At 45.8% G+C, this 16320-nt stretch overlaps 1 protein-coding gene across 4 annotated transcripts; it reads right to left on the bottom strand.

Annotated features, from left to right (window-relative positions):
- Window positions 1-1134: 1134 nt before the first annotated feature.
- Window positions 1135-15215, bottom strand: LOC142476308 (transducin-like enhancer protein 1). Of its 4 annotated transcripts, XM_075581756.1 has the most exons (6): window positions 15061-15210; window positions 13655-13763; window positions 12132-12241; window positions 8689-8831; window positions 1555-1618; window positions 1135-1350 (listed from the first exon to the last, which is right to left on the bottom strand). In XM_075581756.1, the coding sequence occupies exons 3-6, from the start codon at window positions 12153-12155 to the stop codon at window positions 1150-1152; spliced, it is 432 nt and encodes a 143-aa protein (XP_075437871.1). In that variant the 5' UTR covers window positions 12156-12241; window positions 13655-13763; window positions 15061-15210; the 3' UTR covers window positions 1135-1149. The 4 variants fall into 4 exon arrangements, with proteins under 4 accessions (XP_075437871.1, XP_075437870.1, XP_075437872.1 ...); XM_075581755.1 differs by lacking the exon at window positions 13655-13763 and having other exon boundaries at window positions 15061-15215; XM_075581757.1 differs by lacking the exons at window positions 13655-13763; window positions 15061-15210 and adding an exon at window positions 14692-14928.
- Window positions 15216-16320: the final 1105 nt, after the last annotated feature.

The raw sequence follows: 16320 nt of genomic DNA, 5'->3' as shown, positions 1-16320 counted from the left end.
GAGACAGACAGACAGACAGACAGAGAGCGAGAGACAGACAGACAGACAGACAGAGAGCGAGAGACAGACAGACAGACAGACAGAGAGCGAGAGACAGACAGACAGACAGACAGAGAGCGAGAGACAGACAGACAGACAGACAGAGAGCGAGAGACAGACAGACAGACAGACAGAGAGCGAGAGACAGACAGACAGACAGACAGAGAGCGAGAGACAGACAGACAGACAGACAGAGAGCGAGAGACAGACAGACAGACAGACAGAGAGCGAGAGACAGACAGACAGACAGACAGAGAGCGAGAGACAGACAGACAGACAGAGAGCGAGAGACAGACAGACAGACAGAGAGCGAGAGACAGACAGACAGACAGACAGACAGAGAGCGAGAGACAGACAGACAGACAGACAGAGAGCGAGAGACAGACAGACAGGCAGACAGACAGAGAGCGAGAGACAGACAGACAGGCAGACAGACAGAGAGCGAGAGACAGACAGACAGACAGACAGACAGAGAGCGAGAGACAGACAGAGAGCGAGAGACAGACAGAGAGCGAGAGACAGACAGAGAGCGAGAGACAGACAGAGAGCGAGAGACAGACAGAGAGCGAGAGACAGACAGAGAGCGAGAGACAGACAGAGAGCGAGAGACAGACAGAGAGCGAGAGACAGACAGAGAGCGAGAGACAGACAGAGAGCGAGAGACAGACAGAGAGCGAGAGACAGACAGAGAGCGAGAGACAGACAGAGAGCGAGAGACAGACAGAGAGCGAGAGACAGACAGAGAGCGAGAGACAGACAGAGAGCGAGAGACAGACAGAGAGCGAGAGACAGACAGAGAGCGAGAGACAGACAGAGAGCGAGAGACAGACAGAGAGCGAGAGACAGACAGAGCGAGAGACAGACAGAGCGAGAGACAGACAGAGCGAGAGACAGACAGAGCGAGAGACAGACAGAGCGAGAGACAGACAGAGCGAGAGACAGACAGAGCGAGACAGTCAGAGCGACAGTCAGAGCGACAGTCAGAGAAGAGAAGGCATCACAGTGCGCTGCAGTGCTCCCTGGCAGAAGGGGTTAATATGGTGCCTGGTTAGTGCCACCTCTGAGTAAGACATAGAATGGCAAACCAGAACAGATAACGGTGCGTTTACATCATGCCAACCAAATTAAATATTTTGTAACAAAAGAAATTAAATACATACAATTGTCACATTTCCATTCACAGTCAGAGTGACAGGGAACTGGAATGAGCAGGGACATGATAGGGTCAGTAGCAGGTGTACAGGGGAGGAGGGAGGCAGGACTCACCTGTTTGTGCATTTCAATATTTAGCCCATAAGACATCTCGTAATACTGAAAGGAAAGGAAGGTTAGTGAGGGAATGAAAACCTAATCATACTTAGCAGGGCTCAGTGCCTGCCTCCTCCCCACACCCACACTCACTATAAGCCCCCCCCTTGCCCATTTACACTGAGGACCTCCCCCACACCCTGTCTCCCCACTCCCCCAGATAATTCCCCCATTTCCCACTCACAAGGACCCTAGTCTCCAACTTACCATGACATAATGCCGCTGGATCTCGGTTTTCTCTGTTGCTAGCTTCTCACACTCCATCTTAAGACTGCAAACACACAAAGTTCAATTGTGAATCAAAGGACTGACCTTCCCTAAAAAGCAAAGCCTCCAGATACCTACCAGGTACAACCAATGATCATATGGTTTATACAATATAATCCAAGCAACCCATATGTATGCGTATATTATATATATATATATATATATATATATATATATATATATATATATATATATATATATATATATATATATATATATATATATATATATATATATATATATATATACACACACACGTGTGTATAATATATATATGTATATTATATATATAACACACACACCTTTTTTTACGTGCATGAGAGAAAGGTATACAGGCATACCCCGCATTAACGTACACAATGGGCCCGGAGCATGTATGTAAAGCGAAAATGTACTTAAAGTGAAGCACTACCTTTTTTCCACTTATCGATGCATGTTCTGTACTGCAATCGTCATATACGTGCATAACTGATGTAAATAACACATGTGTAATAGGCTCTATAGTCTCCCCGCTTGCGCACAGCTTGGGAGCTGGTATTGCTGTTCAGGACGTGCTGACAGGCGCATGCGTGAACTGCCGTTTGCCTATTGAGCGAGATGTACTTACTCGCGAGTGTACTTAAAGTGAGTGTACTTAAAGCGGGGTATGCCTATATATCTATCTATCTATCTCTATCTCTATCTCTATCTCTATCTCTATATATATACATATATATATACATATACATACATACACACACACACACACACAAAATGTTTTTTTTAAATGGCAGTAGTCGGACATATCGCAAGAAGAAATGAACATAGGTCTCCCTAATCGACTGCAGCAGACCCTGGACTTTTCCTAGCCTAGCGTACATGTGGGATTTCAATGTGCACATAACACAATGGACCACATCCAAGTTGTGCAAGAAGTGATTTGCAGAATAAATGAATATGATCTACCACTCTGCTTAGGATTCATAGATCACCAAAAAGCATTTGATTCTGTCTACACCTCAACCATTTAAACGCATTAAGAATACAAAGTGCTGAAGCAGCCTACAATGATATTATAAAGAACAGTTACGAGTGCCACATCAGCCATTAAGACTGCATGAAGATACAAGCAAGATAAAGATCAGCAAGGGGGTGCGGCAGGAAGACACCATGTCCCCAAAGCAAAACTTGTAAATGACTACATCAGTATATAGATAAATAGACTTTCTGACCAAGTCTCTTACTCGGGTCTCAAGCTAAATGCTAAAGTCAACACTAGCACTAGACATGCTGACCAATGATGTATATATACTGATGTACTAATCTACGGATGTAGGAAATGATGCATGATGTTCTATGAATGTATGGCTTCTCTTGAGCCATGCTCCATACCTTTTGGCGTATGAGTCTCAAAACATGTGCTTTCCCCTTCTATGAATATACTGTACGTCTACCACCATAGACCACACTATATGCTATTCTCATTTTTATATTGACTGTTTTTGACTATATACATTTGATTTATTTTTAAAATTAGAGATACTTTTATAACCTTATTTATATCTGCATTATGCACTTTACGACAATGGGTTAGTTGGAGCCATGCTGCTTTTCTTTATTTGCAGCAGTAGCACTATGGAGGTTTGGCACCTTTTTCTTTGGCGCCCTTTAAGGAGATATATATCTATATCATGTATTTGTTGACCACTGTATCTTAAAAGGTTCTTTGAACTGAAACATTGATCCCTGTTAAACATTTTTTTGTATTTTGAAGACCACCGAAGGGCCACTATAGTCTTCTTTGGAGCTATCTGCTGTTTTTGTAGTCATGCTGGACTGTCGTTTGTGGTCATACTGGACTGTCGTTTTTGTGCACCTGTAGCGTTTTTCTGCAAGTACCTTGAGTGAACCTTCTCTTAACACCAAGGTAGAGCTTCAGACATCTCACGACATCTAAAAGAATGTAGAAGTTGTTCCTTCGTATTCGCTGAATTTGGACAAAACGAGGGTAAAATAATTTCCTGATTTAAATGGAAAAACAATACGACCTTTGGGGGGAAAAAATAGAAGTACTGGCCTACTTTGTCCTGATCAAATACCAGGAAAGGTTGCTTTATTGATGGACCTTATAGTTAACCAATTCTACAAGCTGCCAGCACTACCACCAATAGAACCATCTTCAAAGTTAGGTTCATGAGAGAAGCTTGTTGGAGTGGTTCAAATGGAAACTTAGTGAGAGCTTACAAAACCAGAGGCAGATTCCATGGAGAAGTAAGGGGAAGGGGGTGGGGGGAGAATATATCCTGGAGAAAAAAAAAAACTGTTACCAGATCTAGAGTGGCCAATGGTTTGCTAAAACTTGGACTTTTAAAGAACTGGTACTGAGGCCCCCCCCCCCCCCAGTGTAGGGAGCACCGCTCAGCCTGCAGGTCGCCAAAGCCAAAACGCTCTGGTATGGAATGATAAATTTGCCCCTGTAATAGGTCTGCTGACACCAGTAATTTCCACGGTTTATCCCAAAACATGTGGATGATTAGGGGGAAACCATGAACTGCCAGTCCAAAATTGAATGATAGCCACTACTTTGGCTTTGTCTTGTTTTATCTTCCGGTGTACCATTGGTATTAGAGGTACTGGAGGGAAGATGTAGAGTAGATTAAATTCCCATCTGAATGAGAGGGAGTCTGTGTATATGAAGCCTCTGAATGAAAAGCTTTTTGTTTTCGGCCGAATCAATCAAATCGATATGTAGCCTTCCGTCTATGAACAATCTGGGGAAAGGTGTTGTCTGAAAGGGACCATCCCCATCATCCAAATTAGAAAATCTGCTTGCGAATTTAAGTTTCCCAGAATATACATTGCTGTAAGGTCTTCCAGATGTTTCTCTGTCTGTTTGAAGATATGCAAAAGCTCTTCCAATTAAAAGCAGACGCCTTGTTCTTAGGTAAGTTACCATCGTGAGATTGTCCAATCTGACTTAAACTTTTCCCTATTATTTCCAGGGGGGGGGGGCAAGGGAGGGGGGGAAGTGGATTATTGCTTGCATAAATTCTCTCTTCTAAAATATTTGCTGGCGTTTGATTTATGACTGCCCATTTTCCTTGGGCCGAGAGAGAGCCAAGTTGGGCACCCAAGCCTGTACCACTTGCACCTTTAAAATCAGCAAGATCTCTAACTGTGCCTGCAATGTCTTGTATATAATGTATACCCTGTTCACTTATGTAACTATGTATTTGTAAACATGTATTCTTTGTCATCTTAGCTCTATGCCCAGGACATACTTGAAAACGAGAGGTAACTCTCAATGCATTACTTCCTGGTAAAACATTTTATAAATAAATAAATGTAGATATAATCTTGGTCTTGCAACGTATGACAGTTTTAAATGCTCTTCCGTCTCCAGATTAAAGATTATTTTACCTGTTGTGGAAGCAGAATTCTGAAGCGGGTCTCCTTTCCTTTTGTCCCATTGACCAATGACATTTACTTGGCATAATTGCGTGTGCCATCTTACCCATTTGACACCCTGCATGGCGAAAGATAGAATGCCGATCAGCTCCATACAGTGCCTTTAGATAAGTCACCGTTTCTGATCGCTTTGATCCTGTTCATTAGGCTTTGTCTTTTGTTAGGATGACTACTCCCTTTGACGTCTGGAATTGAACACCTAAGAACCTTAGGTTTTGGGAGGGAACAGAGGTGATGTTTTCTTCTGTTTACTACCCACCCACAAAGACCTAAAAATTCCAGTACTCTTGCAAGGTGACAAAGAAGATTGGTCTTAAGCCTTTAGAAAGAGATAGTCGAGATAACAGAATCTCTGAATGGCATTCTTTTAGCTCTGCAACCAAAGTCACTAAAACTTTTGTGATGGTTCTTGTACAGTAGATGTTGCAAGACCAAATGAAAGCAGAGAACTGATAATTAGTTTGGCCTATTGCAAACCTTAGATATTTTTGAGGAGTGCTGGCTATCGGGATGTGAAAATGGGTGCCTGAATTACGGAGACCATCCAATAGTTGTAATCTACCACTGCAATGGATTTCAACTACTCCATTCTGAACTCGCCTCTATAAAAAATTGTTGATGCTCGAGATCCAAGACTGAATGACCTGTTCTTTTTTCGTACCAGGAACATGACAAAGTAGAATCCCTGAAACCTTTGATGTAAGGGAACTGGTTTTATTGCCTGGTCTTTTAATACATTATTTAGGCTTTGTTTCAAGCCTCTCTGTTCCTTGGAATTCTGAACATCAAAATTGCCTCTTCAGGGATAATCCACAAAGCCAGAGCGTCCGTCTGGCTGTCACCGACAAGGCCATAGACCCGGTAGATAGTATAACAATCTAAAGATGCCTCTGAAATGAAATTGGCAACCAAATTCATTTCTGAAAGAGCACTGATGGATGATCTCTTCACTCCTTTCTCAAATACTTCTTCCACATTGGAAATCCATAACTTCATAGCTCCGGAGACTGACGTTATGGCTACCGTTCTGCAAGATGCTCTTGCAGCTATGAAAAACTCTGAGTGCTCACCATTAATCTGTTCATGAAATCCCGAAAAGAAGTTGCATCATATACCACCGGTATGGGCATCCTGGCGAAGCTCGGGATCGTGGCATCCACTTTAGAATTTTCTTGGTTTCCAAACCTTTGTTAGGTTGAGACTATTCTGATTTAACCATGTGCTTAACTACATCATGGACTAGGAAGGTTCTAGGCTTCCTCTGCGTGCCTCTAAACATCCAATTCTTAAGATTCAGCATGAGGGACCGAATTAACAATCATCAAAACTTGCTTAATAAGTGGATCTACGAGCGCCACATCAGCCGGTAGATGGTTCTTCCGTTACAATTGCTTCATCTGATTGCAGCTCTGCCTCCACTGATAATGCTCGTCCGAGCCCAAATCCAGTAGCCCATCCAGACTAGTATAAGAGTGTGTCCTCTTATGCCTATTTCCTTTGGGCTGAGAAGAGGCCATTTTGATACCTCGAGTTACTGCCTCCTTCACCCAGGAGAACTCAGACACGTGTTCCGCAGGTTCCCTTGCGGCCTCAGACAATTTCAACTTAACTTTTTATTCTCCAGTGTGGGCTGGTCACAGGCTGAACAGTATTTGGTTCTCTTTGTGGCAGGCTGCGTGGAAGATCTGAAGCCCCTTCATCGAACGGAGGACCTGGCGCACGGTGACAGACATGAAGAATTCCAGCCATTTTTACATTAATTGATAAAACTAATCCAACTTCCTTGATGCTTACCTTCACACCTTAACAGCTGAAGCTTTAGATGAGGCAGCATCCCTTGTCCCAATATGGAATGCGGATCATTTTTAAATGAGCACACATGTTTCCTCTGTGTCTTCTCACAAGCAGAGCAGTAGAGAGTGGAGCCGGGATCCCTTTAAGGTTTACGGTGGGAGCACCGTGATATCATAGGGTGCCAGCCGGCAGAGGGGAAACAAAAAGTGCGCCCGGTGCAGGAGGGAGTAGCATGCCGCCGCACGAATCACCCATGGAAGGGGTATACGCAAGCCACAGGACAGGCAAAATAATATCAGACCTCCTGGGCACATCCAAAGTCAGCTTCCGTCAGAACGACCTTTGCAGTAGAGCTCACGCTGGAGCTTCCCCTGACAGTCAACCACCCACAGGGTGCGGATCACCGAGGCTTCCAAGGGAGAGAGAAGCAAGAACTCACTCTAGGTCGACGACTGCAAGCAGTCAGGTAAACCCGAGAATTTCTGTAACCAAAAAACAACAAACACTTAACTTCAGCTTAGTAGGACAAAAACAAAAAAAAAAGCCTACCTGTAAAGGGGAGGTGTGGCAATATATGTCCTCCTACAGGTGTAACTTCTCCTGTCCTACCCCAGCTACAAGGTGGGACTTATCCATGGCAATGGGTCCCACAAGTTTATGCTCAGGAAATTAAAAATTGGCAGTGCGCCGGACATATGACAAGAAGACATTACCATCGTTGGACAAAGATGATGCTGAACTGGATTCCAAGGGATATAAAAAAAAAAAAAAAAAAACCAAGAGGGTGGCCAACAGCAAGACGGGAGGAAGAAATGATGAAACTTGTTGGAGCAATGTGGAGAAGAGATGCTTGCAACCGCAGTACCTGGAAGATGATTCGGGAGGCCTTCATCCAGCAGTGCAGACAATGGCTGGAGATTATATTATACATATACACCGCGTTGTGGCAGTTATTGCAACCGCTTCCAGGCTACATCAGGAAACGCACCGGAGAAGCAGCCATTGTTTTCGATCAGTTGCGCGCAATACGTGGGGCGGGTCTACCTGGGTGCGTGTTAAACATAAAATTCTACGCAAACAATTCCTATATGTATATTTCTTATTAGTGTATACATTTATACACAGACGTGTATATCGTCATATATGTATACACATGTATAATAGCATACGTGTGTACAAGTGTAAATACCATATGAGATACTATGATTATGAATGTATAGATATATACATACGTAGCCATACACACAATATACAATAGTTTCCTATTTAACCCCCTAGTTCCAGGCCATACAGGGACACCCCATGTGGGCTCCCCCTCACAGAACCTTAAGAGAGCAGATTCCAGGTTTTATCTGTCAGACTCCTGACAGCTGCTGCTGCTTCTGTGAGCATCTCCAACTATTGATTCTGTTTATACAGAGAGAGGAGAAATCTCTGCAGTAGCCCTGGGGGAGGAGGGGAAGGGGGGAGGGGGAAGGGAGGAGGGGGAGGGGAGGAGATCCTCCCAGCAACAAATATAACCAGAGTACACACACACACCTCTATTAGGATTATATAGGGCTGTGATTAACCTCTCATCTGACACTTCATCTCCTTCCATAAGGGGGAGGGAGAGTGTGTGTGTGAACACACACACACACACACACACACAATGCATATTACATACACATAGCACCCATCTGTATATAAATGGTACTGAACAGAGGTTTACCCATTAACCCTTTAACTTGGAGCTTTTTCTGTGGATCGGCAGATTTCACAATAATTTTTCGTGTGGTATTAATGCAATCCCCCGCCCCCAGGTGCTGATCTGTCCGGGACGGGACGTCTCACCTATGATACTGACTCTGCAGGAACTGGAACTCCTCCTTGATCCGGTCCAGCGTCTCGGGGTACGTCAGCTTCAGGGACTGCTGGGATGCCGCTGCTGCGCTAGCTGCCACGGCGGAGGCAACAGCGGACGCCTGCAGGTGACTCTGCGAAAAGGGAGGTGGTCAGCATTCAAACACAAAAGCCAGCCTCTGAAGTGGGATACTGCTCTTCTCCCTTCCCTCTGTACCCCCCGGGCAAAATCTAGATTGCAAGCTCTTTGGGACAGATACTGGTTACTCCATGTGAAGTGCTGCAGACACGGACAGCACCGGCCAGTAATCCCTTACATGCCAGAGAGGTCAGCAATGCATTGCAAAAACTATAGCATGGCCAGCAATCTATTACAGAACCTACTGGCAGTGACGGTGTTACAGTGTAACCTATTCTTGTGTACGGAACATCCCAGAACAAAAGTCAAATGCATGGTCCCTGCCCACAGACCTTACAATGCAATATTTGCAGGGAGGTAGAAACTTGCCCAAGGTAACGTGTTGCATTCAGCACCTTCACCGTGAAGGGACCAAAAGCAGGCGTTCGACCAAAAACTAGGAGGTACATTACAGCCAAACTCAAATCACTTCATATTAACATTCTGGCCAAAGCTCAGCGGTGAAGGGGTTAAAAAAATGTGCTGTAGCTCAAAATATGAAGGTTTGGGAAAGCAGATTCCTCTTTATTTTTTTTTACCCTCCTTATCAACTGCAATAAACCATATTATTAAGCAACACAATCCTCACTTCCTATGACAGGAAACTGCACTGATCAAATAAAAACTAGGCCCCACATCTCTCCATGTTATGTGCATCTATATAGGTCTATAAAGGAATAAAGTACACACGCAAATTATGCACATATACAGATAGGAACTGGCCACACAAAAAAACACATACTATTCAAAGTGATATTATCTAACATGATTAACCAGGGACCATCAGTCTGTCCTGCTCCCCCTCCAACAATCTCCCCGCTCTTGCTATACAGCAATGGTATTATTCACAAGGACTTTCCAGGAAACCTGTTGGGATTCCCACAAAATGGTCACCCCAACCGTTTCAGTCAGCACGCTCCTATCACCGGGTGCGACATTAATGTGCAGAGCGGTTCTTAGCAGTGTGCAGATACAGTCCTACAATCTGTATTATAAACACAATATACATTCGGAATGATTGGTTTAACCCAGCGCCCCCTCCGGACATCTTATAAATGGCTACAATTTAAAACAGCTACTTAATCACCATTATATTCTACAAAGTACAGGCCATTTGTCCAAAATGCGTACCACTTGTGTTATGTCCTGTGAATGAGCGCAGGGAGAATGGGACAGGGGGAGAGGGGGAAATAGAAAGCTGGTTTGCGCAGCAGTCATCATTACTAAAATAGGGAGCAAGAAAACGTAAAAATAAACAAAGAAATATAACCGTAGCGCTATTATACCGAGGCGAGTGTTACTGCGGGAAGCACTTCAACCATGAAAAAAAATATATAGAAATAAAGAGAAAATGGAGATATTACTGTGTGCTCATTTGCATGTCTAAGGCTGGGGCCATGGTACTGCAGACCGTGCGGAGGCGTCCGCACGCTGAGCGAACCAACTGGCTTAAGGCAGTGTTCGCGTCCTTGTGGGAGGGGGCGCGTGTTGCGTGACACAAGCAGGAGGGGGCGCGTGTTGCGTGAGAAATCAGTTAAACTGATTTCTAAGCGCGACAGACAGGTCATGGGAGCGGTTTGCCCAATGAGGGCGAACCAGCTCCGTGACGCCCCCAGGAAAGCCCCCCACGGCCAGGGTAAGCACCCGCTTTCCCACAGTCTCCGCACGCCTCAGCGCAGGCACCATGGCCCCAGCCTTAGACAGGTCTGCAACCCTGCCTTTCACCATTATCGCCCAGCATACAGTGCTTCCACTATAGCAAGGGATTCTGGGAAATGACATGCAAATGAGCACAGTGCCACCTTTTGCTTCAAATCAATTTTGACATGGACCCATATAAGCTTATGCTTGCTGCATTGCACAGCTTTTCAGCACAGCCTGGGTTAGACACAGACAGAGAGACAGACAGAGACAGACGGACAGACAGAGACAGACGGACAGACAGACAGACAGACAGACAGACAGACAGACAGACAGACAGACAGACAGACAGACAGACAGACAGACAGACAGACAGAGACAGACAGACAGACAGAGACAGACAGACAGACAGACAGAGACGGACGGACAGACAGACAGACAGACAGACAGAGACAGACGGACGGACAGACAGACAGACAGACAGACAGACAGACAGACAGACAGACAGACAGACAGACAGACAGACAGACAGACAGACAGAGAAAGACGGACAGACAGACAGAGACAGACAGAGACAGACGGACAGACAGAGACAGACGGACAGACAGAGACAGACGGACAGACAGAGACAGACGGACAGACAGAGACAGACGGACAGAGACAGACAGAGACAGACGGACAGACAGACAGAGACAGACAGAGACAGACGGACAGAGACAGACAGAGACAGACGGACAGACAGACAGAGAAAGACGGACAGACAGACAGAGACAGACGGACAGAGACAGACAGAGACAGACGGACAGACAGACAGAGACAGACAGAGACAGACGGACAGAGACAGACAGAGACAGACGGACAGACAGACAGAGACAGACGGACAGAGACAGACAGAGACAGACGGACAGACAGACAGACAAAGACGGACAGACAGACAGAGACAGACGGACAGAGACAGACAGAGACAGACGGACAGACAGACAGAGACAGACAGAGACAGACAGAGACAGACGGACAGACAGACAGAGACAGACAGAGACAGACGGACAGACAGACAGACGGACAGACAGACAGACAGACAGACAGAGACAGACGGACAGACAGACAGAGACAGACAGACAGAGACAGACGGACAGAGACAGACAGAGACAGACGGACAGAGACAGACAGAGACAGACAGACAGAGAAAGACGGACAGACAGACAGAGACAGACAGAGACAGACAGAGACAGACAGAGACAGACAGAGACAGACAGAGACAGACAGAGACAGACAGAGACAGACAGAGACAGACGGACAGAGACAGACAGAGACAGACAGAGACAGACAGAGACAGACAGAGACAGACAGAGACAGACAGAGACAGACAGAGACAGACAGAGACAGACAGAGACAGACAGAGACAGACAGACAGAGACAGACAGACAGAGACAGACAGAGACAGACAGAGACAGACAGAGACAGACAGAGACAGACAGACAGAGACAGACAGACAGAGACAGACAGACAGAGACAGAGACACACTGACACACTACTGTTTGTCCCATTAGGAGCAAAGGTTCGTACAAGGGACAATTCATATACAAGGGTGCGAACGAGAGTTTGGGGTGCTCACCGGGGGCCGGTTTTGAGGGAACATCCTCAGGGAGGTGGCGCAGCCGCCCAGAGCGTTATAACACGTGGTCAGTGAGTAATCCGTGTGTCCAGCCGTTTACAGGAACCGTCCTGCAAAAGTGAACAGAGTTATAACCGTGGCAGCTCACCTTACAGCCACAACCCCACACAAGGACTCGCCACATTTACACCAACCCTGTCATCTTTAACATTTACAGACATGCACACAGTGTATATATAGTTTGAGCTACATAACGCCAACGGTGTGTGCAGCGCTGTACAAAATAGACATTGGAATATAGGAAATTATGTTACAATTAGTGCCACAAATATACAAGCATGTTGTGTGACAGGAAAGCTTTGCCCCGCGGAGCTTGCAATCTAAGTGAGGTGATGGGAGACTACGCGGGAGAGATGTAAAAGGTAGTGGGTGGCAGTGACTGCTATTGATCGCGGGTAAATGCCTCTGTAGGGGTGGAGAGCATTGCTTACCCGTCCAGGCCACTGAAACACCTTAGGCCGCGTTTCAAGTGGGCGTGACGGCACAAACCACAAACCTCTTCTCTATGAGGTCGTCCATAGTGCGCGCGACCAATGAAAAGCGACCGCGAGACAGACTTTTTAAAATACAAATAATTTAGTTTTTTCGCGCGACGACTGGGTTACGTGCACGGTTCAGCCAATGAGGGTGAACCGCCACGCCTTCCCGTCGCACAAACCCTATGAGCACAAAATCGCTGAAGAGGTGCCATGCGCTCCGTCACACACCCACTATGAACGCGGCCTTCAGGTGGGTTTGTAGATTTCACTGGAAGGTGGGGAGGTGTGTTGGCGTATACTGCGGGTGAGGCGGGCGTTTTAAGCTGCGGCCACACTGGGAGCGCGCACGCTGGCGCTTGAGCGCCCTCTCATGCGCTCTGCTTGGCCCTGTGATTCCTGGCCAGCTAGTTGCGCCATTGGGGCGTGGCCATGACGTCACAGAGCTGCTCCGCCCTCATTGGGCGAACAGCTCACGTGATGCGCCAGTGAGCAGCAGAAACAAATTGCTTGCAGAGACAAGTACACCGAGTGCTCACACACTCACACACTGTCCACACAATTGTAGCAATGTGTTACATCGCAGCGCGCGCCCGGCATCACCTGGCCGCAGCCTTACCAGTGAGAGGAGCAAGGCAGAAGAAAGGTTTTAGGTGAAAGAAAGCAGCAGAGGTGGAAATGAGACCGTTATATACTGTAGGAAGGAATCAGAGCAGAGATATATGGAGTACAGACAGACACAATGGTACCATGTTATCCCATACAATAGACCAGGGGCTCTAAACTTTTCAGTACGAGGGACACATCGTATATATTCTACACATTTTCGCGGGCCAAAGAAAAAATCTTTTTATAATATTTATATATTTAAATATTTTATAAATAAAATAATACGTTTTATTTGGATCTTTTGGGGGGTAATCAGCATGATATGATTCGGAACAAAAGAGAAATGTGACAATTACAAAGAAAGGATGCCGCGCTTACACTGGGAAATGATATAAAATGAGCAAAAATATATATTTCAAGTTGCTGCGGGCTGGATAAAATCTTGTGGGGGGCCTGATGTGGCCCCCGGGCCGTAGTTTTGAGACCCCTGGAATAGACAAAGAAAAGGAAGACGATTGTGATGTCTTAAATAGTGGACTCATGGATAAAAAGAGTGCAAACTTTCAGGGCCACATTGGTCCCTTCTTCAGGCTGATTTTGTATCTAAATCACGAGTTTGCCATTCATGGTATCACTTACATCTTACTTTTCTTTGTTTATACAGAGAGTAAAAAAGAGTGGATGTATAGGTATGTATCAGCATCTGTGTGAACATGATAGCTATATACACAAATATACATACACATATAGGAAGGTGAGAAGAACCATGTAGGTGATCTGGAATTTGATGGGAAGCCAGGAGAAGGGGGAAGTGCTTAGAGGAGGGGAGTAGGGACTGATCCAGGTGAGGATTCTGGCTACAGTATTTACAATAGATTGCAAGGGAGAGTTGTGCAGCCTGAGGCCAGTTAGTAGCAGTTACAATAGTCAAAATGGGAGAGAACAAGGGCATAGATTACCTAGAACTATGGCATGCAAAATCACACACGTTCTCCCGTGTCTTCCCACTATTCCAGGGTCCTTTTTGTTTTCTATGTCAACCCTACGCCATCTTAACCCTTTTGCTTCCAGAAGGACCTTCAACACACTGCAGGTCCCATGGCAGCACCAAACTACCCTTTGTGGGGGGCCTCCCCCAAGAACTGGACTCAAGACTTCGAATCCGGCAGTTTGAACCCAAAATAGCAGCTGTAAACATCACACGGTGTCACACACACACACATGGATACCAGTGCCCTGTGTCACGAGAAATGTTACATACAAAAGTAAATAAACACACTCAAAAGCATGTTATGGATCTGCAGCATGCAGGCCAGCAAAGCCCTGTATAAAACATGGTACAAAGAATATATACACTGTATGTGAGGTGAGCAGGGCATAGACAGTAATACAATTATTATATATCTCAATCTCACCAGTTTGTTAACCCCATTCGCTGCCAGAGCTGGGGTAATATCAATAGCTGCACTGCCTATATACACCTAGGTATGTGTATATTAAGTTAATACACATATATGCCTTAACTAATACATACACACTCACCCCCTCTGTGGATGACACAATATATATATTCCCCACCCCCTCTGTGGATAACTAATATTATATATCGCGCCCTCGCTGGATGCCCAGGCCGCTCTCTCCCACCAGGTCCTGCTATGGGATCCCCCCACATCTCTCCTCTCTCCCCCAGGATCCCTCCTCCCTCTCCCTCCGCCTTCCGGTCTCTGCTTCCCCGGGCCCCTCCTTCCTCCCCGGTTCCTGTCTCCCCCTGTGCGGCCTCTCACCGGTCCCTGCGGTAGGCGGAGCCTGTCTCCGGTCGGGCCCCCGCCTGTCTCCCGGTGCTCGGTGCAGCCCCTCCCTCCTGCTCAATGAGCGGCCGCCAGCTCCACGTGGGTCCGGGATCCTGCAGGCAGCGTAGCTCCGCCTGGCCAATCACAGAGCGCCTCCCCCACGTGGGCTCTGGGCGTCTCGCTCCCATTGGCTGACTCCTTTAGAGCTGTCAATCAAGGGACCTGAGAGCTTCTTAGCCACTTAACCCCTGCATCCCCGCTGCTTGCTGGGTGGCTGTTAACGACTCACCCTCCGCTCCCCACCCACTTCAGTGACTGGCTGACCACCCCCTTACCCCAGGGCAATTTTATTACTTCTTAAATCGAAAGAAAATAATACCCCCCCCCCGTGAGGGCAAAACCCCCCCCCCTCAAATACCAGGGGGCATAAAGATTAACCCCCTGAAAGCCAGGAAGATACAGTTATAGGGATAAGAAAAATAATTCAAATTATATTAATCATAAGTATCATTATTAATGAAAATAATAGTAGTAACAGTAAAATATTATATATATAAATATTATATTAAATATGAAAAATTATATATATAATTTTTCATATTTAATCTTACATAATGTAAGTTTATTTCCATAATTTTTTAATCTTATTTGGTAATCCTTTTTAATTATTAAACATTGTCTTTTAACCCGAGTGCAGTGTTAGTTATTAATATTAACGCCATCACAACCGCAGCACATCCCTGTGCTATTGACACACACACATTACAAGGTATATAATCTTATTACAATCATAGTTTGTTTACATAAATGCAAAATAGAAATAAAGATATGTATTTTTTTATATTTACATTCCACTACATTTGCTTTTAACATACAGTAGTGTATATATATATATATAGATATATATATATATAGCAAATAAAAATATCACTTGTGAGCGCATTCACATGTCTTGGGCTGAGCCCCCTGTGCCGCTGACCGCGCTCATGCTTGGAGAGTGGTGACTTCACCAACTCTCCAAGCATGAGTGCCGGCTGTCCTTGCTATTTCGCAAGCGCGCGCGGGGAGGGGGGGGGGGGCATTGCAGGCAAGCTGAGTGCGGGTTCAAAGTCAGATTTTTTTGTTTACGCAAGCACGAAGCGTGGGTGAGCGTCCGTGCCCGCGCAGAAGCGCGCGCTCCGCGTGAGCGGAGACATAGAAATTGAAATAGCCAGAAGCAACCTCGCCAAGCACCGCGCGGTCAGCGCGCTCAGC

Source organism: Ascaphus truei, unplaced genomic scaffold, assembly GCF_040206685.1.
Source record: "Ascaphus truei isolate aAscTru1 unplaced genomic scaffold, aAscTru1.hap1 HAP1_SCAFFOLD_1562, whole genome shotgun sequence".
NCBI lineage: Eukaryota > Metazoa > Chordata > Amphibia > Anura > Ascaphidae > Ascaphus > Ascaphus truei.
Note: the sequence above shows the minus strand (reverse complement) of the source record. Positions and strands in the feature narration are given on the sequence as shown.

What these genes read in the sequence shown, in the direction of transcription:
- LOC142476308 (XM_075581755.1), bottom strand. Translation starts at nt 12,155, where the DNA reads ATGTTCCCTCAAAACCGGCCCCCG. An exon ending in TCCCTCAAAACCGGCCCCCG is followed by an intron (nt 8,832 to 12,131) that starts GTGAGCACCCCA and finishes CCCTTTTCGCAG; the next exon opens with AGTCACCTGCAGGCGTCCGC. An exon ending in CTGCAGAGTCAGTATCATAG is followed by an intron (nt 1,619 to 8,688) that starts GTGAGACGTCCC and finishes GTGTGTTTGCAG; the next exon opens with TCTTAAGATGGAGTGTGAGA.